Source organism: Mytilus galloprovincialis, chromosome 9 (assembly GCF_965363235.1).
Source record: "Mytilus galloprovincialis chromosome 9, xbMytGall1.hap1.1, whole genome shotgun sequence".
Taxonomy (NCBI): domain Eukaryota; kingdom Metazoa; phylum Mollusca; class Bivalvia; order Mytilida; family Mytilidae; genus Mytilus; species Mytilus galloprovincialis.
In genome coordinates, this window is record NC_134846.1 from 71,573,054 (window position 1) to 71,595,479 (window position 22,426).

The window sequence follows — 22,426 nt, forward strand, 5'->3', positions numbered from 1 at the left end:
AAAAAACTGGCAACGCTATTTTAGAATCGATAGACGAAGAAGACTAACGAGTTTAAAAACACATCACATAGAAATAAATATAAAGACAGAACATAACGAACCAAACCAAATGTGTTTTCTCACCGACTTGATTAAATTTTCGTCGGAACAATCGGCAAACTCAAACCTCTCATGTTACAGCAATTAAGTAAATCAACTAAAAATACTGAACTCCAATGAAATTCTAGACGGAATGTCCCTAAGCAAATGGAAAAATTAAAAGCTCAAACACATCAACCGAATGAATAACAACTGCAGTGGCGGATCTAGAAATTTTCATATGAGGGGGCCCACTGACTGCATAAAGGGGGGGGGGGGGATTCCGTCACGCTTCAGTGATTCTCTATATAACCAACCAAAATTTTTCTGTGATATTGCTGACTTGGTACAGGCATTATTATTTTAGAAAATGGTGGATTGAACCTGGTTTTACAACTTCCAAGCAAGGATCGAAGCTCATAAACTCGGTAATCAATGTGTTAAATGCAGGACTTCGGGAATGTCCGGAGAGCCGACAACCTTGCTTCGGAAGTTGCTGGTTTTATAGCTAGCTAACTTGCCTCTCAATTCGGTATGACAGTCGCTTCAGGTTCCATTAAATTGACAATGATGTGTGAACAATTCAAACAGACATAAAAGGTAAAAATGTAAAAAATGGTGTTTCAGCAGTCAACATTGTGTTTATATAATCTTAATCACTCTAAAAACAAACATATCTATGTAACAAAAAAATGCAAAGAAAGGCATAAAAAAAGACTCAACAAAATAAATACATTGTATGTCACAAAAAAGCACAAAAACCGACAGTCTCATAATGTTTTTGGCATATGTGAAGTTTTCAAAATCAAATATTATAATGTATCTTTTGGTTGTTTCGCTTTTACATGGCCGTTATTTTCTGAAACTTAATAAAAATATATGCTGGTTAGTGGTCAGATTTTATTTGAATATGCGCATTTTCACTTCCGGTTTACACAATAAGCTTCCGGAAAAATGCCGCTGTCATTTCAGCAAGGTTTACTGCAGGTAAATTGTAACTTACAGCAAACAAAATGATTGTAGAACAGGTCTGTTATCAGCCAAATCTTTCTGGTTATGCCATGGTTCGTAAACTAAAGGTAAAACTGCAAATTATATGTTTACCAAGCTTGCACGAGGTATCATACTCAAAAAAAATTACAATATCAACAAAATACAGCTAAATATTGAAATAATGTGTGTTATTATATTTTTTAAAGAAACAATACATTGGGCAGCTGTTGCATGTGAAAGAGACAAAGCATGTTTAACCTTAAATTTAGGTATAAGTATATTTTCTGATTGATACTAAATTAACTTTTAAGAAATTTGGGAAATTTGAAGAGCTAAAAAATAACGCTTGTTTGATACACCTAATCGCTATTCCCAGGTAACCCGGCCACTTGAACTTTGGCGTCATACAACAATCACTTTTCTATTGTGGCGTCAGATATAATTTTTGATTTATGACGTCAAAATTTTACGGGAACCTGTGTGATATCCAGTAAAGGCTGACAAATAGCGATAAGGTGTATTGTCCGTTACCAGAGAAAAAAAAGGTCAGACAAAAAAGCCATACTAAGCTTGTCCAACAAGTCCAGTAAAATCATTCTGTAGAAAATAAATTAAATCCCAAGTTTGACATGTTTGATGATCAAAGAAATAAACAGACAACAAGGAAAGAAGATAGAATTTAGAAACAAATATTAATTTGACATGTTTAGTTGCGATCTATAATTTCAAGCTGGTTCTTTGTCAGATTTATACTTTATAACACATAAAAGGCACACTCTTCTGAGAAGCCAGTCTTATCAATCAGAATCAATGGTGGGCTTTATATCCATGTACATTGTATTTATGGTAACATGACAGTTCGACACAGAAACAAATCTGCTCCATGTTTAATATAAAGTTTGCGACACTGGAGACATTTCTGGACATAGACAGACCAGAACCTCATTTTCCTGTGTTATTCTGTTTCCTCATAATAAATATATGATAAATTTTATTTAACAAGAAAAATTACAACTAAAGTTTAAGAAATTATTGACAACAGAATTTAGAAAATCCTATTTGATCATATCTAGACAAAAGACTTCAATTGTGTTTGAATAATCATAAAATTTAGTTGGTTGTACGTTCATGAATATTCATGACCATTTGTTTGCACTTAAAACCTGTGAGTCATCTTTCTGACCATCGACTCTCGCTATAGCCTAAAGAAGAGACATGTGTATTCACAGATGATTTAATGTGAATTTGTAATTGTTATTATATTATTGTTATTAGCTCACCTGGCCCGAAGGGCCAAGTGAGCTTTTCCCATCACTTTGCGTCCGTCGTCCGTCGTCGTCGTCCGTCGTCGTTAACTTTTACAAAAATCTTCTCCTCTGAAACTACTGGGCCAAATTAATCCAAACTTGGCCACAATCATCATTGGGGTATCTAGTTTAAAAAATGTGTGGCGTGACCCGGCCAACCAACCAAGATGGCCGCCATGGCTAAAAATAGAACATAGGGGTAAAATGCAGTTTTTGGGTTATAACTCAAAAACCAAAGCATTTAGAGCAAATCTGACATGGGGTAAAATTGTTTATCAGGTGAAGATCTATCTGCCCTGTAATTTTCAGATGAATTGGACAACCCGTTGTTGGGTTTCTGCCCCTGAATTGATAATTTTAGGGAAATTTTGCTGTTTTTGGTTATTATCTTGAATATTATTATAGATAGAGATAAACTGTTAATAGCAATAATGTTCAGCAAAGTAAGATTTACAAATAAGTCAACGTGACCGAAATGGTCAGTTGACCCCTTTAGGAGTTATTGCCCTTTTTAGTCCATTTTTAACCATTTTTCGTAAATGTTAGTAATCTTTTACAAAAATCTTCTCCTCTGAAACTACTGGGACAAATTAATCCAAACTTGGCCACAATCATCATTGGGGTTTCTAGTTTAAAAAATGTGTGGCGTGACCCAGCCAACCAACAAGATGGCCGCCATGGCTAAAAATAGAACATAGGGGTAAAATGCAGTTTTTGGCTTATAACTCAAAAACCAAAGCATTTAGAGCAAATCTGTCAGGGGTGAAATTGTTCATCAGGTCAAGATCTATCTGCCCTGAAATTTTCAGATGAATCGAACAACCCGTTGTTGGGTTGCTGCCCCTGAATTGATAATTTTAAGGAAATTTTGCTGTTTTTGGTTATTATCTTGAATGTTATTATAGATAGAGATAAACTGTAAAAAGCAATAATGTTCAGCAAAGTAAGATCCACAAATAAGTCAACATGACCAAAATGGTCAGTTGACCACTTTAGGAGTTATTGCCCTTTATAGTCAATTTTTAACTATTTTTCGTAAATCTTAGTAATCTTTTAGAAAAATCTTCTCCTCTGAAACTACTGGGCCAAATTTAACCAAACTTAGCCATAATTGGGGTATCTAGTTAAAAAAATGTGTCCGGTAACTCGGCCAACAAACCAAGATGGCCGCCATGGCTAAAAATAGAACATGGGGGTAAAATGCAGTTTTTGGCTTATAACTCAAAAACCAAAGCATTAAGAGCAAATCTGACAGGAAGTAAAATTGTTGATCAGGTCACGATCTATCTGCCCTGGAATTTTCAGATGAATCAGATAATCGGTTGTTAGGTTGCTGCCCCTGAATTGGTAATTTTGAGGAAATTTTACTGTTTTTTTGTTATCTTGAATATTATTATAGATAGATATAAACTGTAAACAGCAATAATGTACAGCAAAGTAAGAACTAAAAATAAGCCACTATGACCAAAATAGTCAATTGACCCCCTAAGGAGTTATTGCCCTGCATAGTCAATTTTTAACAACTTTCTTAAAATTTGAAGATTTTCAATAACATTTTCAACAGAAAGTACTGTTATAGATAGAGATAATTGTAAGCAGCAAGAATGTTTAGTAAAGTAAGATCTACAAACACATCACCATCACCAAAACACAATTTTGTCATGAATCCATCTGTGTCCATTGTTTAATATTCACATAGACCAAGGTGAGCGACACAGGCTCTTTAGAGCCTCTAGTTATGTTTGTATTTGATACATACATTCATGTAATATATAGAATTTAAAGTTAATGTATAGCGAGTAGCACACCAACATTACATTTATATGTCGTTTGTTCTTTGTTGAGGCCATAAAACATAATTACTTTCAGGGTGCTCTCAATTTTTCAGATGAATCCGAGAACCCGTTGTTGGGTTGCTGCCCCTAAATTGGTAATTTTAAGGAAATTTTGCCATTTTTGGTTATCTTGAATATTATTATAGATAGAGGTAAACTGTGAACAGCAATAATGTTCAGTTAAGTAAGATCTACAAATAATTCAACATGATCAAAATGGTCAATTGACCCCTCAAGGAGTAATTGCCCTTTATAGTCAATTTTCAACAATTTTGTAAATTTTTGTAATCTTTTACATACATCTTCTCCTCTGAACCTACATTTGAACTAAGTCAAATATAACCAAACATGTCCAAAATTATCATTAGGGTATGTAGTTTAAAAAATGTGTCTGTTGACCCAGCCAGTCAACCAAGATGGCCACCATGGCTAAAAATAGAACATGGGGGTAAAATATAGATTTTGGCTTATAACTCTGAAACCAAAGCATTTAGAGCAAATCTAACACGGGTTAGTTGTTTATCAAGTCAAGATCTATCTGCCCTGTAATTTTCAGATGAATCAGACAACCCGTTGTTGGGTTGCTACCCCTTTATTGGTAATTTTAAGGAAAATTTGCCGTTTTTTGTTATTATCTTGAATATTATTATAGATAGAGTTAAACTGTAAACAGCAATAATGTTCAGCAAAGTAAGATCTACTAATAAGTAAAAAAATGGTCAGTTGACCCCTTCAGGAGTTATTGCCCTTTAGGTGTAATACCACCATTGATTTTCCCCTATTAGTCTTTGTTAAATTTGCACTTTTCAAAAAAATGTGCAGAATTTATCTTTGTTTTAAATAAAGAAATACTTGGCATGAGTAAAGTTTTATCCTGTCCAGTACTACATGTATAGAAAAAATTCACATAACATTTCATTGCATATAAGAAAATAACCATCATTCAGTGTTCTCCCCAGGCCGATATGTTTTAATATATGTCATAATATTTTCGAAGATCCTGCAGCGTCTTAATTGTCCGCTGTTCCTTAATACTTGATTTCGCAGCATGTTAATTTTCACATTTTCATTATAAATGTTGGTTAAAATTGTCAAGTTGCTGATCACCGCTGAGATGTCGGTCAGTGTTACGCAATAACTGATAATTAGTTTTACCTGAGCCACGCTTATCTCAGCCTTATCGGACTAAGTTATCATGTAATAGCGTACATGATCATCAAGAAGATAGATATTTGTAGAAGAAAATAAAAAAAAATAAAAACTTCAGTGCAGAAATTGAAGAAATAGATCGCAAATACATTGTATTTACGCATTGTGTGTGTGATCACTTGACCATTTAAATAACGATTTTTGTGAATGAGAGTATTTGTAATTGAAAAAAATAAAATAAACTTTGATTAAAGATAAAGAGAAGTGATTTATTTTAATATAAAGTGAAAAAATGTTACTTGCAAGGTAAATTGTCTCAAACTGTCGTGTTTTTAGAAATAAAAAATAAAATTCCGTTCGTCGGGAAATATGTGACAATCAACACGGGTACGGAATTGCTGCAGCTTCTATATAATGTCACTAGTTGATAATTTCAATGGTCTTAACTTAAAAAAAAACTTTCAAAGTTTCGTTTATATCTACCTGCCAGAGATAGGTTTTAACAATAATACACACGGAAGCGTAATGTAAAACTACGGAAACTTGTCAGCTGTTCATTAACATATTTTTGTTTTAAAAAGTTGTATACCAAATATGATCAAATATCTTAACCATATTCAATTTTATGAATTCTGAATGAACATGTTCTCTGCAAATAACAAAAGGGTGACTTCTAAGCAAAAGGCAGATGATGGAAGACAAAGTAGAAGTTTTTTTTCAGCCTAATGACTTCTAATGAAAAGGGGAATACACCTTCCTCTTCACTGTCAGTATAAGCAGATGTCATTGCTTCTCCTAATCCCAATTCAACCTAGCTAAAGTTTTAGCAAGTGATAACAGCAAGCACCATGTTTCTGGTTTCAATGACACTAGAACACACCCGCGAAATCGCAGGCATTCATACCGTAGTTTAAAGTATGTAAAGTGTTGTTGGAAGAATTTTGTAAAATATTGAATGACTGGAGAATTTCAGCAAATGTATCATAAGTCATAGGTTATTGGGGACAGGAAAATGTTTTTTTTATCCCTCCTTCTTCATTTCCAAAATTCCCAATTTTTGGTTTTCTATCAATTTCAATATGAACATACATTTAGTATGTTATGATCATTTAAGTAAGGAACTTGTAATTCAGTGGTTGTCGTTTGTTTATGTCAGAGATATATAAAAGTATTATATGTCTCTGTTTATGTGTTACATATTTGTTTTTCGTTCATTTTTTGTACATAAATATGGCCGCTAGTTTTCTCGTTTGAATTGTTTTACATTGTCATTTCGGGGCCTTTAAAAGCTGAGTATTCGGTATGGGCTTTGCTCGTTGTTGAAGGCCGTTCGGTGACCTATAGTTATTAATTTCTGTGTCATTTTGGTCTCTTGTGGAGAGTTGTCTCAACATGGCAATCATACCACATCTTTTTTTGTTGTTGTAATAAATGAATTTTGTAAAAGATTTAATGACTGGAGAATTTCAGAAAAGGTATCAAAAGTTCACATGAATAATTTTAGCGCTTATCTGTATATTATGAACATTCATTGCTATATAAATAAAGTGTATTTACTTTCAATTCCAAGTTTACTGATCGATCCATGGTGGTCAATTGATATAGTATACAGACCCTCTCCATTTAATAAACTCTGTGACCGCCGTGGATAGTAAACTTGAAAATGATAGCAGATAGAATTAAAATACACTTTATTCGTAGTATATGTATGTTCAAAGTATACAGAAAAACGCAAACCGGAAGTCTAATCTGACTTAAAATTTCGTCCAAAGACGGGACAATATCCGGATGCCTTTTTTCTCGTTTTTCTCCCAAAATAACTCAATCTGAATAATCATATAAATGGATGACAAATACGACTATACACTGTACCTATAGGACACAGAGGTGTGTTGATTAATTTATTGTGGAAAGAAGAGAAGCGACACCCAAAATGAGGTCTTCTCGTTTAATAGTATAGAAGTGGCTGTCTGAGTTTGCATGGCTTACAAATGTTAAAGGGGTATAATTAGCAAAAGTTATTGTGAGAGGGGGTTTTCAACCCTAAAGAGGATAAACAAAGACAAAATTGAGGAACAGACTGTCCAACAAAATAACACTTTCTTGAAACATTATCCCTAGAAGGAGCAGAGAGTACAGAGATGAATATATATTTATATTTTGACTTATAAATAACTTTTGTGTTTAAAATCAATTTATTTGATATATATATATATATATATATATATATATATTCTTGTAATTCATTATTAAATACTCTGCATTATCAAACACATAACACAAAGCATTATAATTCATATTGCATGTCATGGATTAATGACTGATTGCTTCAGATCACAAAAGTTCACTCTAAAAATAGAGTTACGCGCCCTTGAATTTTGCACCTTAAAAAAATCCTGGGGAGAACACTGTCATTGGAAGTTAACCAATCAAATGTCTCCCCTTATTTTATCTGTGTACAAGGTTTAGTCACCATGTAACCTCAAGATTACAAACTTTTCTATAGAAATTCCAAATAAAAAATAATGGTGTTTTGAAATACCCAAGACGTATGTTTATGACACAGAAATGTTTTTACTGCAATAAAATGTAGGATTAATTACCTACAACTGTCAAATTCAAGGGAATATTTTTTTAGACCTACTTTCGTATACAACCGGATGTGACGTACCATGATTTGGTGGTATTACACCTTTATAGTCAATTTTTCTTAAATTTTTGTAATCTTTTACAAAAATCTTTTTCTCTGAACCTACTAAGACCAAATGTAACCAAACTTCTCCACAATCATCATAAGAGTATCTAGTTTAAAAAATGTGACCGATGACCTTACCTGCGAACCAAGATTTCAGACATGGCTTAAAATAGTACATAGGGTAAAATGCAGTTTTTGGTTTCTATCTCTGAAATTGAAGCATTTACAGCAAATCTGACTGGTGGCAAAAATGTTCATCAGATTTAGATATATCTGCCCTGAAATTTTCAGACAAATCTGAGAACCTGTTGTTGGGTTGCTGCCCCTGAGTTACATGTAGTAGTTTTATGGAAATTTTGCAGTTTTTTGCTATTATCTTAGATATTATTATAGTATCTAATGATATCTTATACTATAAATTATGATTTTAACCTTATTTTACATGACACAGGCTCTTTAGAGCCTCTAGTTTTATTTGGCCTTACATACCTTTTTCTATACAGAGAATTTTTTGGAAGTGACTACATAAATATGACTAGTGAAATTATTGGAATAAATCCAGGGCTCACGCTACCAGGCGACTTTGGCGAAGAAGTTGCCTTCCCGACCGTCACTTCGCTTTCCCCGACCCGCAAAAGCGAAAACAAGTCGCCCTGTTCTTGACGATACTCGCTTTCAGTCGCTTCCGTCATCGAACATTTTCAATTTTTACCAAGTTGATGAAACATCAATTTTTTATTGATAATTAAAGAAATTCAGACATAAACGATTCATTATCTTTAGAAAAGAGGTTGAAGCATTGTCTTCGCAGTGTGTAGCAGGTATTTTGATAAAAATACAACTTTTTATCACTTCGTGCATATCCGCAAGTTCCGGTGCTTGTTACTCGAAAACATACATCAACCTAAATTTCCGCGGCAAAATAAGTTTGTTACTTCATTTAAACTTGACAAAAGTTGCCTCCAGTAAATGTTTAATCCATTTATTGCATTAAAAACGTCATGTTCCTTTCCAAATAACTTGTCAAACATCAATAAAATTGAGAATGGAAATGGGGAATGTGTCAAAGAGACAACAACCAGACCAATTAAAAAACAACAGCAGAGGGTCACCAACAGGTCTTCAATGTAGCGAGAAATTCCCACACCCGGAGGCGTCCTTCAGCTGGCCCCTAAACAAATATATACTAGTCCAGTGATAATGAACGCCATACTAATTTCCAAATTGTACACAAGAAACTTAAATTAAAAAAATACAAGACTAACAAAGGCCAGAGGCTCCTGACTTGGGACAGGCGCAAAAATGCGGCGGGGTTAAACATGTTTGTGAGATCTCAACCCTCCCCCTATACCTCTAACCAATGTAGAAAAGTAAACGCATAACAATACGCACATTAAAATTCAGTTCAAGAGAAGTCAGAGTCTGATGTCAGAAGATGTAACCAAAGAAAATAAACAAAATGACAATAATACATAAATAACAACAGACTACTAGCAGTTAACTGACATGCCAGCTCCAGACTTCAATTAAACTGACTGAAAGATTATGATTTCATCATATGAACATCAGGCACAATCCTTCCCGTTAGGGATTTAGTATCATACCATCATAACATATATGAGAAGAACATAACCCGTGTCATGCCAACAACTGTTTTTAGAATAAATGTGTTTAGTTCCGATGCAAAGACCTTATCAGTGACTCAATATTAACGCCAAAATATGCAATCTTTAATGACTTGACAACAGTATCGTAATTATGTCAAACATCGTTTATTTTTGTAAATTTTCTTGCATTCGTCCGCCAGCCCATTGACCGAGTTCTTAACTACGGATCTGAACCGGACCAGCTATGACCGAAATCCGTACATTTACAATAATTACTACAGACGCACGGATGGAACAGCTGACAGAAGAATATTGATCCCAAAGGGAAAAATTACGCATTCCACACTCATTAAGAGACTTTTGGTTACATCTAATTGATTGGTGTATATAATTCCCTATATTTTTTATGGATTGTTTCAAACTATTGATTAAAGTTGCTTAACTCTGAGACCATTATCATGATTATACTAATATCAATATATTATGGCCCAGCTTAATAACTTTTATATTTTTTTTAAGAAAAACACTGAATTTCATACACAAGATAAATTTTAATTAAATTGTAATTGATATATTATAATTTCTTTACATTTTCTAAAATATTTTTTTTTTTTTTTTTAGTGCTAGATATTTAGGTGGTAGTTTCTCACAAGAACCTTAGTAAAACTTAAACATCTTTTAATTTCAAATGTTACTTTAATTGTAATTTTTTTACTCAGATATGAATTGAACAATATAAAAAGAACATTATTTACACATGGCCCTTTATACTATTGTAAAATCCAAACATTGTAGCGAACTGCGCAAATGAGCACTTCTCTTTCAAATCTCACCACTTCTCCCTATCAGTTTCAAAAAGAGAAGTCACTTCTCCCTATAATTCTGAAGTAGTGTGAGCCCTGAAATCACCATTTAAAATTTAATTGAAATATTTTTAGTATGCTAACATATTGAATTTTGTGTTTTATTAAAAGAATGTATAAAAAAGGCAACTCTTGAATACATGTACAACTGTAGCAGCTCTCTAGAAACTTGACTTCTTCTTATAGTTGATGATCAGATCCCCTGAAAATTTAGCAACTCAAAGTTTGTTGACATCGATTATTTCATTAATTGCCCTACTCAGCCCTAGACTTGTTTCTCCCCGAATCTAGAATTTAATATCTTTGAACATTAAATAATAAGTGTGGCTTCTTGAATATATTTTCATTGACATTGTTTATGACTACTTGTATCACTTAAGTTTATCCTGTCGGTCTAGTAATATTCACTGACCAATAACCCAACTCACTGTTATTCATTCAAACTACATGTAGATTTTCAAAATTTTGTTCTCAAACAGTCAAAATCATCAGGGTTTGGAAGGTTAGAAACATGAAATAAGAAGCGGCCTATAATAAATGAGTTGGATAACAGTTACAATAATATCTTAGTTTTGTTCAAAACATCTAATGTAAATATAAACCTTTCTTTAATTTAGGGAGCTGCAGAACCAATGCAGGTAGATGGACAGGTGGAAGAAAATGATAACGTAGAGGAGGATCAGTTTGTTGTTGAAAATTCTTCTATAGTAAGTAAACTTTTACCAATACTTTATTTGTCAAATTCATTGATTATTTACATAGTGTTTTTATCAGGGATAGGAAAAGGACATATATTTTTTCAAAATTACATTTACACAAAATATACAGAGTCCTTCCAAAAGGCTTTGGCAACAAGGTTATCGTCTACAAATTAAATGTACATGTATTGTAAATGGATAATGTTTCTTCAATCATTGATATGTTGTTATTCCAATGAGTTACGAATATTAAATCTGATTTAGATCCAATTCTTTAAGCTTGGTAGTTTATGAAAGCACCTTTCAATACCTTTCAGTAATTAACAAATGTTCAATATGCACTTACATGTACAATGATGTACAGATGTCACAATTTACTGAGCGTCAAAGTTTTTGCTGTTCTATCTGGTAAGGATTAGCTTGTAATCAATTATTACTATGCATTTATTATTTGAACAAATTAAACAGTACAAAATGAAATATAATTTGGTTTCTCACCTTCATTATTTATTTGCTTTTTTAAGAAAACTTTTAAAAGCCACATCAGTTAAAACTTAGTGATTACTGAATGTTAGGTTTACAGTTCTGAAGTAAACTGCAGGGTAAAAACAATAACCTCATAATCTGTAAACCATATAAATTAGGCACATGTAACATACATGTCTATTTGTTATATTTTGAAGGATCTAGAGCAGTATGCCAGTCAGTATTCAGGATTAGCCAAACTTAATAGATTACTATTTATATCTGATCACTGTCCACCATTGAAGGTTGAAGCACTTAGAATGGCTTTGTCTTATGTCCTCACAACATACAATACAAATCTTTATCAACAAGTTCATAGAAAGCTCCAAGAGGCAGTATCTTCGTAAGTATAATGGCATTTATAAGCAATGGTAGCACACCAGATAGTAGTTCATACTTATTGTTCATCAGCAAATTTATTGTGCTGAATTAAGAAATTTCTATTTATACTGTTAGGATATTTTGTGCTACAATTGTTTAACCTACATTTTCAACTTCAGCTTAAATAAAGATCTTGTTCTATAGTCAGGAGTAAGGATTTAAATTTACTTGAAAAAAGATTAGGTCTGAACCAGAACAGATGCTATTTGAGTGGTTGTTTCATAATGATCAACCATGACAAAATATTTCCTTAAACAAGTTCACATCATTGATTTCTATACACTAGTTAAGGGCGATGTATTTGCAAAAAGTTTTGTTCATGCTTGACCAAAACCTGTGACAGGGGTCCAAAGAACAAAGAGACAGATAAACCTCCATGATCACAAAGAGGTTTTGTTTTTAAGGAAGCCATGCTGGTAACATCAAACAAAAATGTCTTATCACATTGTAATCATGGTAATGTTATGAGATTTATTTGATTTCCTAGTATCTTTTACAACAATGTCAAACAGTCGTATGACAACAAATAAATAAAAAGAAAAGAACCAACCTAAAAATATCTCTTTCAACAAGTTACATCAAATTTAAGAATATTTTTATACCAAATTTATTTATTTGGAACTAATTACAGTGAACTGTTAAAAAAAAATGTGATATTCAAATTCAAGAGGTAAAGTAGCCTTACAATACCTTTTTCCTTTACAACGGTTTTCATTTTTATGCCCCACCTACGATAGTAAAGGGGCATTATGTTTTCTGGTCTGTGCGTTCATTCCTCCGTCTGTTCGTCCGTCCGTCTGTCCCGCTTCAGGTTAAAGTTTTTGGTCAAGGTAGTTTTTGATGAAATTGAAGTCTACTCAACTTGAATCTTAGTATACATGTTCCCTGTAATATGATCATTGTAATTTATATGCCTAATTAGAGTTTTTATTCCAATTTCACAGTCCACTAAACATAGAAAATGATTGTGCGAGTGGGGCATCTGTGTACTATGGACACGTTCTTGTTGAGATTAAGTTGAGTGAAAAACTCAGAAAATGTTAATCATGTACATGTATATAGCATTTCTTCAAGTTCATGTATATTTATGTTATTTAAATTCTAGATCATCCAGTTTACCAGATGCAGTGGCAGGTATTGTTCACAATGTTCCTGGTCTAGATACACAGTGGATAGAAATAACATCAAAGAAAGCTGCTCTCAAATTGGAAAAACTAGATACAGATCTTAAAAACTACAAAAGTAATTCCATCAAAGAAAGCATAAGGTCAGTATCTTACAGAGTGGTTAGAGGAGAATTTTTTTAATATTTAATCACATCACAACTATTTTTTTGACATCTCCATTATAGTGTATAGCATTATGTTATATCTGTCCATTTGTATGTATGGGAGTAAAACTGCTAGATGAACAATTGAGTTCTCATCTTTCATAAAATCTAATATCAAAGTTTGTCCATTACATCTAAACTATCTTACAAACATTGCTTATGGTCCTTTTAAAGTTACTCTAAATATTGTGCATGATGTGATTCGACACAAAGCCTATTAAAAACTAAGACTTTAAAATTGGATTTTCTGCTTTGTTGATAAGAACATAAAATTAAGAAGTAAGATCATATAATCACTATCTAACAACATCAAGTGATTGTCTTGAAGGAGAGTTTGCAACTTAGTAAATTTCAAGATCAAAGGTCAAAAGACATGTGTGAGCATTTTGTAGAGTCATTCATTCTGATTATATTAGTTTGTAAGTGCAGTAGATGTCTGGTTAAGAATAGAAGGATATTTGCCTAGTCTTGTATTTTTACCTTCAAATTTTTTTTTATTCATTGAGGTTTATTTATTAAATTCAGTAAGTTGACAAAAATGATCTATAAAAATATCAACAGATAAAAGACTACCATTTACATGTGATTATATTTATATTCAAAAACATCATAGATAACATACATGTATGCCTTTAATTGAACTTTTAAACATCCTACTCTTATAAGCATCAGTAATTTGTTTCTTTTATTTTAGACGTGGCCATGATGACTTAGGAGACCATTATTTAGATTGTGGAGATTTAAGTAATGCATTAAAATGTTACTCCAGAGCTAGAGATTATTGTACCAGTCCTAAACATGTCGTTAACATGTGTTTAAATGTTATAAAGGTAAACATTTTAATGATGCTTAATGCATGTAAGTATAGGTTCACTAACTTCACTTTTTGTTTATATATCAGTAATGTTCTTAGTGAAAAAATACAACAAAATATCCCAATAAGTGTCATGTTGTGGCGTTTTAAAGTGGTTAATAACACATCAATAAAACTGAGAAAATATTATACTCTCTAGTCTGACAGCCTTCTAGCTGCTAACATGATAGTCTGTTAGAAAAAAAAACAATAAGAAAATGACAGCAGATTCAGAAGGAAAGACATAGCATGCAGAGATATATGTACACTTGATTCAGTGTGTGATTTCATAAAATAAAAACACAAATATTAAAATCCAGACTATAAATAGACATGCTAATTCAACTGATTTGTAATGTCGTCAGTGTGATCTTTTATTTCAATTACCAAGTTGTTGACCCTCTTATTACTAGACCAATCAAACAAAACAATTATTCAGCAACAATGATTCAATTTTGAAGAAAAATCTATTTATTGGTTTCAAGAAGTTATATGATTTCAAGAATGTTTTTCTTCAATTACACATGCTTTCTATAGAAATCTACATCTATTTTAAAACAATTTATTCAAACATATTTCAGAAAATAGTATTAGATCGTCAGTTCATATTTGTACATACTGCAGTTAAATGCAAAATCTTAAAATACTCTCTGACATGATCTATTTACTGTGACTTGGGAATAGAAAATAGAAAAAAAATCTAGATTCGCAAATGCAACAACCACTACACTGAGCTCTAGTCTGCACTAGCAAAGGAGTATGAAAAGTATGAGATGTTAGGTTGTTTATTTAATATGATCACCTTTGATAACACCATACATTTGTACAAACATATCATTTCATCATTTTCTTTCCACAGGTTAGTGTATACTTACAGAACTGGTCCCATGTACAGAGTTATGTGAACAAAGCAGAGAGCACCCCAGAAATGACGGAGGTTAGTATAGTAAATAATATGCAAAGAAAGAAAGAAAAAAGCTGTTAGTCACTTGATGACATGTCTAGTAATTATAATGATTTGTGAAGATGTAGAACCATTGTACACTATCAGATCTATTCCATATAAGTGTTTGATTTATTTTTTGCAAACAACTGTTTTTTTCTGAGTTCTGCATTTTATCTACAATGAAATTATGAAGTGTCAAATTCTTTGCCTCCTGTAACTACCTATTTAATGAATAAGTCATAAAAAAAAATTCTTTTATTTTTTCCAGCATGCACATGCTAAAGATGGTGGACAATCAGTGTTAACAAAATTAAAGTGTGCTGCAGGACTAGCAGATCTGGCTACAAAGAAATACAAATCAGCAGCCAAATATTTCCTTCAAGCAAACTTTGATTATTGTGATTTCCCCGAGTTATTATCACCTAGTAGTGTAGCCACTTATGGTGCATTGTGCGCGTTAGCATCATTTGATAGGTCAGAATTACAGAAAAATGTTATATCTAGTGGGTATGTATTGTATAGAATAACAGATTTATGCTTCCGCAGTAGGCAATGAAGGCATTAAGTAATATCCTGAACTGTCTGTTCTTCTTTCCATCCATCCCATATTCATTTCAGCCCTCTTATCCAAATTTAATTAAACTAAAACACAACGCTGAGAACCAAAACTTGCAGACATAGTTCTAATTTAGGCAGTGAGTTATTTGCTGTTCTGAAGTTATGTCCCTTTTATACTTTTACACAATGCTTAGAAAAACAACACACAGACACGGTTTGAATTTAGGCAGTGAGTCATTTACATTTTATTTTTTATTTAATATTGTGACTTAATGATTGTTATGGTAATAAAATATACAATGTATTGTCATAGGTAAATAATGTAACTTTGCCTAAAGAGTACAAAAAAAAACAAAAATCAAAGTTTCTTTTAGTCCCAAAAAAAGTAGTTTAATGTTGAAAATAATATATTATCAATATTTCTTTTATTTCAGTTCATTTAAATTGTTCTTAGAATTAGAGCCACAACTTAGAGATATTATACACAAATTTTATGAATCTAGTTATGCACAGTGTTTACGACTTTTAACAGAAATAAAGGTAAGAAAATATGATGTCAGAATGTATTTAAATGAATAATGAGATGCATCATGCATGCTAATTTGTTTAATTCAATCAACTGTCTTTGTGGTCTTGATAAATATAATATGAAGATACAGTATGATTGCCAATGAGACAACTTTTCACACGAAACTAAATAACACAGAAATTAAGAACTATAGGTAACCATACAGCCTACAACAGTGTGAGGTATGTTCACCTCTATAATGTAAGGTATTGGTTAATACATTTCTAAGTCAATGCTTTGATATGAAATTGATATTTTACTTTGCTGATACACACCTTAGTATATCAAAGAAAGTGCAAAGATTTGTTGACTGGAAGTTAAAATAATAGGGTGACTTCCAAATTAACAAATAAAAAATTGTACTTAGTGAACCATATCTTGTATAAAGCTAGATAAACTATTTCTCAAGTTATCATTTTGAAAATGCATGAAATAATTACTGATGTTAGTGAAGATTTGTCAATCATAACCATTCTGTCATAATTGCTGTTCAAACTGTTGATTTAAAAAAAATTGCTTATGTACGATTAATGTTAAAGTATTGCAAGTTTTATTTAGACAGTTGCATTTAATACCAAAATTACATACAAATGTAAACAGTTTATTTGTCATACCAATAGTGTTAGTGTTGAATATCAAAGAGGGTGATCCAATATTACTGATATATTTCCTACATAGTTCTTCAATTCTTGGCTTTGAAATTCTGAAACATAGTTTTAAAAAGCAGAACATTGAAGGATGTCTTAAAGATAATATACTAGATTTTGTTTGTTTGTTTGCAGGATACCTTACTACTAGATATGTACCTAGCATCACATGTGAATACACTTTATACACAGATACGAAACAGAGCTTTATGTCAGGTAGGACATAACTATACATTCTGTCATGATTGTAAGACGTGATATAATAACATGAAATAACACATTAAAATAGAATCTTCCATCATAGATCCTTAATTGCAAAAGTTACATTTATTATTTGAAGCATATTGCATGCATATGTAAAGGTAACTAGTGTGAATATATATATATATAAACGAGTCTAAATTGAAAACTACGTTCAAACCTATGATTGCGTTGGATAAAAACCGCAATTTTTATAAGTGTGCATGTAAACAAATTTCTTTGTAGAAGGGTAAAAAAACAGCACAAACAACATTTTCCAAAAGACCAAAAAGGTGAAAAAGTATATTTAAACAAAACGCATTTGACTAACAGGTCGAACAACTGATGTTCTTTAACCCTGCTGACTGCCATTGGCGATTGCCAAATAAAATTGATCACAAGATGTAACAAAATGGATCTTAATATAAATTTAATACTAAACAGAAATAAAAGTTTAACTTGTGGCCACGATGTTATGCCACAAACATACGGTGTCAATATTTTTTAAGTACACCAGATCCGGATTTCGACAATAAATGTCTCTTCAGTGATGTTAGGGATCGAAACGGTATTTGGAAGGCCATATAACAAGTACCCTCATTTTTAGATAAACTCTTTTATATATATATATATCCTGGTAAACTGGCCAAGTAGTTTAATTTGTTTCTTTATTGATTAAAAGAAACATACAGTTTAAGATGGTGAATTTGATATCTCCTTTTTTGAACCTCAATAATTGTAAAGGAAGAAAATAGAAAGATATTTGGTAGATACATGTACAATCGAAAAGTTATTCCAAATAATTAACCACTCCCAATCCCACCCACCCCAAATTAGATCAACAAAACAAAAGCACACTAGATTGATTGTTAATGATTATAAGAATGAAATAGAAAATCTTTTCCAACACAAAACATCACAACAAAAAATATAACAAAGACACCAAACAAAGATAACATAGACAAACACAACGGATAGAGCATCTAGAAGGATCACAAAGCAATAGACGAATAGATTAATCAAAATGATCAAAATTTAGAGAAACATTTAAAAGTAAATACTGAACACAGTATTGATCAATATATAATGTTCAGTTGAATTTTGTATTAACTGCTAATTGTCAGGAAAGATGAATAAAGATGTTTATTGAGTATCTATTACTTATAGTATTTTAGTCCTTATTTATCGGCTGACATGAGGAAGATGGCGGAGGCATTCAATACAACTATAACTGATTTAGAAGATGAATTGATGCAATTAATATTAGATGGTCAGATAAATGCTAGGATAGATTCACATAATAAAGTAAGTCTAACTTGGGATGATAAGTTAATCTTGAGATTTATATAAAAATTATACTTCAGACATTTAAAACTTTGAACGCTTCAAACAATTGAAATTAGATTGAAAAGAGATATTTAGGTGAAAAGTGTGAGTGTTTTGTTTATTTTATTGAAGAAATCACATATTTTTGTTGCCATGGACGAAATGTACATTGTCTTAACCTTTGAAGGTCATCAATGAACTTATGATATTTTCTCATGATGCTGGATAAGCCAATGAAATTAGTTCAATTTTCATATCACACTCTGTAAGATATATTTTCTTGCAAGAGATAGATAACAGGTAACAACCATTGGAGTTTATAATATGAAATCTATGACCTATTCACATACTTTCACAAGACTCACTCTTGCTAAGGGCATTTCAAATCGCATAATAAAAGAGTTATTTTCTTAATTTGAAAAATGTTATGTCTGTAGTATATGGTATTGTATGTTATACATGAATTAAATCTAGGGAAGTGTCAGTGATAATGTTGAGAGTCTAAAGGTATATTTTTGTGTAAAAAAATACTTTTAGTTAAATCTATTCTGTGTTAATCATTGATTGATTTGTCACCAATTTCAGATTCTATATGCCAAAGATACTGATCAGCGAAGTAGCACATTCGAAAAATCTTTAGCTATGGGTAAAGAATATCAACGAAGAACAAAGGTATACAATCTTGTAGTTGAGGCAAAGCAATAGTGTGTGCTTGGCTATATTCCTATAAAATGACGTTGGTTGGGGATGTTGAATTGGTTGAAGTCAAATTAAGTTATAGCATCTTAAAGGACAATGTTCACTAATGGCACAATATGGCCTTAAATATCAACTATTTCATTAAACACCAAAAAGGTCACGATTTGATTCGTAAATGGGTCTATTTCAAAAGACTTAATGCTAAATAAATCAGTTCTTTTTAAAAAAGTACATTATATTCTTCAAAGGAGGCCATTTTGGACATTTTGTTAAAATATGGTGATTTAGTGCAATTTTCAGATCTAAAAGCTTTAGGAATACATTGGCCGCCACCTACGATCCAAAATGTTTTGTAGGCAAAAGATTTCAATTTTGAGATAGAATTCATCAATATAAAGACTTTTCAGATCGTGGATGGAGGCCAAGGTTAATTATTTTAAAAACAATTAAAATTGTGGAAAAAAATTGACCAAAATTGACGTAAAATACAAATAATGTATACTTCAGGGGTCATAGCTTCATAAATTTTAAAGGAAGGTGCCAATAAAATATGTTTTTGTATTGATAGTATTATCACAAGTATTTCTATGCAAAATTTGTAATTTATTGGTCCCATTTTAAAAACGTCAAAAATTTAGGACCAATTTTAACCCTTCATGAACCTTCTCCTTTAAAGTCTCTTTTACAAGCAAACACCTCTCATGTAGAAAAAAAGTTCCTGCATTGCAATAAAGTAAATATTCCAAATATATTTTAATATTTACCTTCGCATTGTGAGGTCACATATTGATAAAAAAGTAGGAGTGGGGGTTAATGAGAACCAACAAGGAGAAAATATATTATATATAACATCTGTGACTGAATTGTGTAAAACTTAATATTTTTTTGGAAAATTGCTGGTGGAACCTGTCTAATCCAACACTAAAGGACCAGCAAATTGTGTCTGATTGTACAGGGTGTCAGAATACTCAGGTTTCACTTTTAAACAACACAACTTTTTCCTAAAGAAATATCGACATAGTATGATACTGCTTGTTATAAAATCCTTTTTTAAAACATACAACACTGTTGCAACCCGGATTCCACTCTACTCGCAAATTAATTTTTGTGATAATTTTGTAGTTTTACTGTCCAAGGTAAAGCTTAAATCCGTTCTAGTCTGTTTTAGTGAAGGCGAACCAGAGTCATTTTCCTAAAATATCTTTTTACTTGATCCTCAATGCTATTCAACTTTGTACTTATTTGGCTTTATAAATATTTTGATATGAGCGTCACTGATGAGTCTTATGTAGACGAAACATGCGTCTGGCGAGTTATTTCACATGTGAGATTATCGGAATTTATCACAAGGGGAAATTCATATAAATCACCATCATCTATATAATAATAAATTATAATCCTTGTACCTTTGATAACTATTTACATAAGGTGTCGTAGCATGGTTGCATCATATTTGAATTATTTTGACTAAGAAACTGAAAATAACTTGCATTAAAAAAAATATTTTTCATTAACTTACTTGTTACTGTTAACAAGCCTCAACTTACCTTCTGGTCTTTAAATTTAAATGTACAAAATCGTGTCAATTAGTTTAACGGTTCAGTGATCATTATTCACAGTAACACTTGATAATTAATTTTCTAAATTTATTGATTAGCAGATCAAAGGATGAGATTAGACTGTATTAATTAGGTATAACTTATAAAATCAGGAATAAAAAACCGTGTCAGATTGCGGAAGTGACAGATTTCAGAATACACAAGGATTTTTTCAACAAAGATTACTATAGAAATCAATGGGGATCAGATTAAGCAAGTTGCACTGTAAATGAATTTAGTGTAAATTTTATTATATTTTCCTGCTACTTTTACCTTCATTTTATTACCAGTGATTTGTTTTGAGGAAAATTTATCACTTACTTGATACACTGCATTCTGTTTTGAATTTTTTTTCAGGCTTTGATTTTGCGATCAGCTATACTGAAAAACCAGGTACATGTAAAAGTGAGTACAAATATAGTCATATAGTTAGCAAGTTGAGGGAATGGTCGAAAAGCAAATATGGTTTAACTGATTACATTTTGTATTTAATAATAAATATCAAATGTAAATAAAAGGTATGGGTTATATGTCAAGAAAACAGCAACATAAACAACTAAAAGATACTAGACAACCCAGGAGTTTTCATTAATCAACTTGTGAAAATTTAGTCATCACCAAAATCTACTATCCCTAAGACCAATATTCTAACAATCTTCTTGCATGTATAAACAATTATTTGCAAACACTAGTACCAAATAAAATTTTACTAGGCTAGGGCATCAGACTAGTGGCTTACGGTGCAGACTGTAAATTAAAGTTATAAAGATGGCATCAACACAAAAAAGTTAAGGACCGAAAACAATTGTTAGTTATTTAAGATCTTCATATTTCTATGCTTAGACCTGTACTACGGTGCCTCTCATGTTTTATTTATGTGCCATTCTTATATTATGTGTACTGAAGTAACATAACAATCTTGATAAGGCAAGGTTTACAGAAATGATAATGTGAAAAGAATTTATGGCATTATTTTGGCCTTGTATGAGAAAATTTTTTATTGTTGATTATGGAAGACCAATATCTTAGACTAATAAATTGTCTTTGTTTGTCGCATTTGTAACGTTAAACTCTTATGGTTTGTGTAGAAAACAAGGGTTATATGAGATGTAGATTTATTCTTTATAATTAGATATCAACAACTTTACAGAATTTGTTATAATTCAGAGTCCGCCCAGAGATGGAGGCCAAGGTGGAGAAATGTCAATAGCACCAGGTTCAGCATCCTCGGCAAGGAATTGAGAAATGTGTCAAATAAATGTTTCTGTGATAAACATTGGACTCAGGACCATGTGATTGCTACAGTGCTACCACCGTAAAGGGGGATTATTAAGTGCTAGCTTTAGCTTCCGAGAGATTCCGTGATGAGTGATCATTAAAACATGTTACTGATTTCACATGTTGTCATTGTATGGTTAATGAATCATGTTCTGTACTCAGAAAATCCTAATAAATTCTTTATTTTATGTAGTGCCATTTATTTTAGCATCAATTTAAGGTATCTTCATGAAATTGTCAAATTTGTACCCC

The 22,426-nt window shown here is 31.8% G+C and overlaps 1 protein-coding gene across 4 annotated transcripts; it reads left to right on the forward strand.

Moving 5' to 3' along the window:
- The first annotated feature begins 1,001 nt into the window (after window positions 1-1,001).
- Window positions 1,002-22,362, forward strand: LOC143045836 (COP9 signalosome complex subunit 1-like). 4 transcript variants are annotated; one of them, XM_076218626.1, is made up of 13 exons: window positions 1,002-1,065; window positions 11,145-11,234; window positions 11,909-12,093; window positions 13,237-13,398; window positions 14,156-14,291; window positions 15,174-15,251; window positions 15,529-15,767; window positions 16,253-16,358; window positions 17,169-17,249; window positions 18,441-18,578; window positions 19,185-19,271; window positions 21,254-21,301; window positions 22,064-22,362. In XM_076218626.1, the coding sequence occupies exons 1-13, from the start codon at window positions 1,033-1,035 to the stop codon at window positions 22,136-22,138; spliced, it is 1,458 nt and encodes a 485-aa protein (XP_076074741.1). In that variant the 5' UTR covers window positions 1,002-1,032; the 3' UTR covers window positions 22,139-22,362. The 4 variants fall into 4 exon arrangements, with proteins under 4 accessions (XP_076074741.1, XP_076074743.1, XP_076074740.1 ...); XM_076218628.1 differs by having other exon boundaries at window positions 1,014-1,157; window positions 22,047-22,362; XM_076218625.1 differs by having other exon boundaries at window positions 1,014-1,157.
- The last annotated feature ends 64 nt before the right edge of the window (window positions 22,363-22,426 follow it).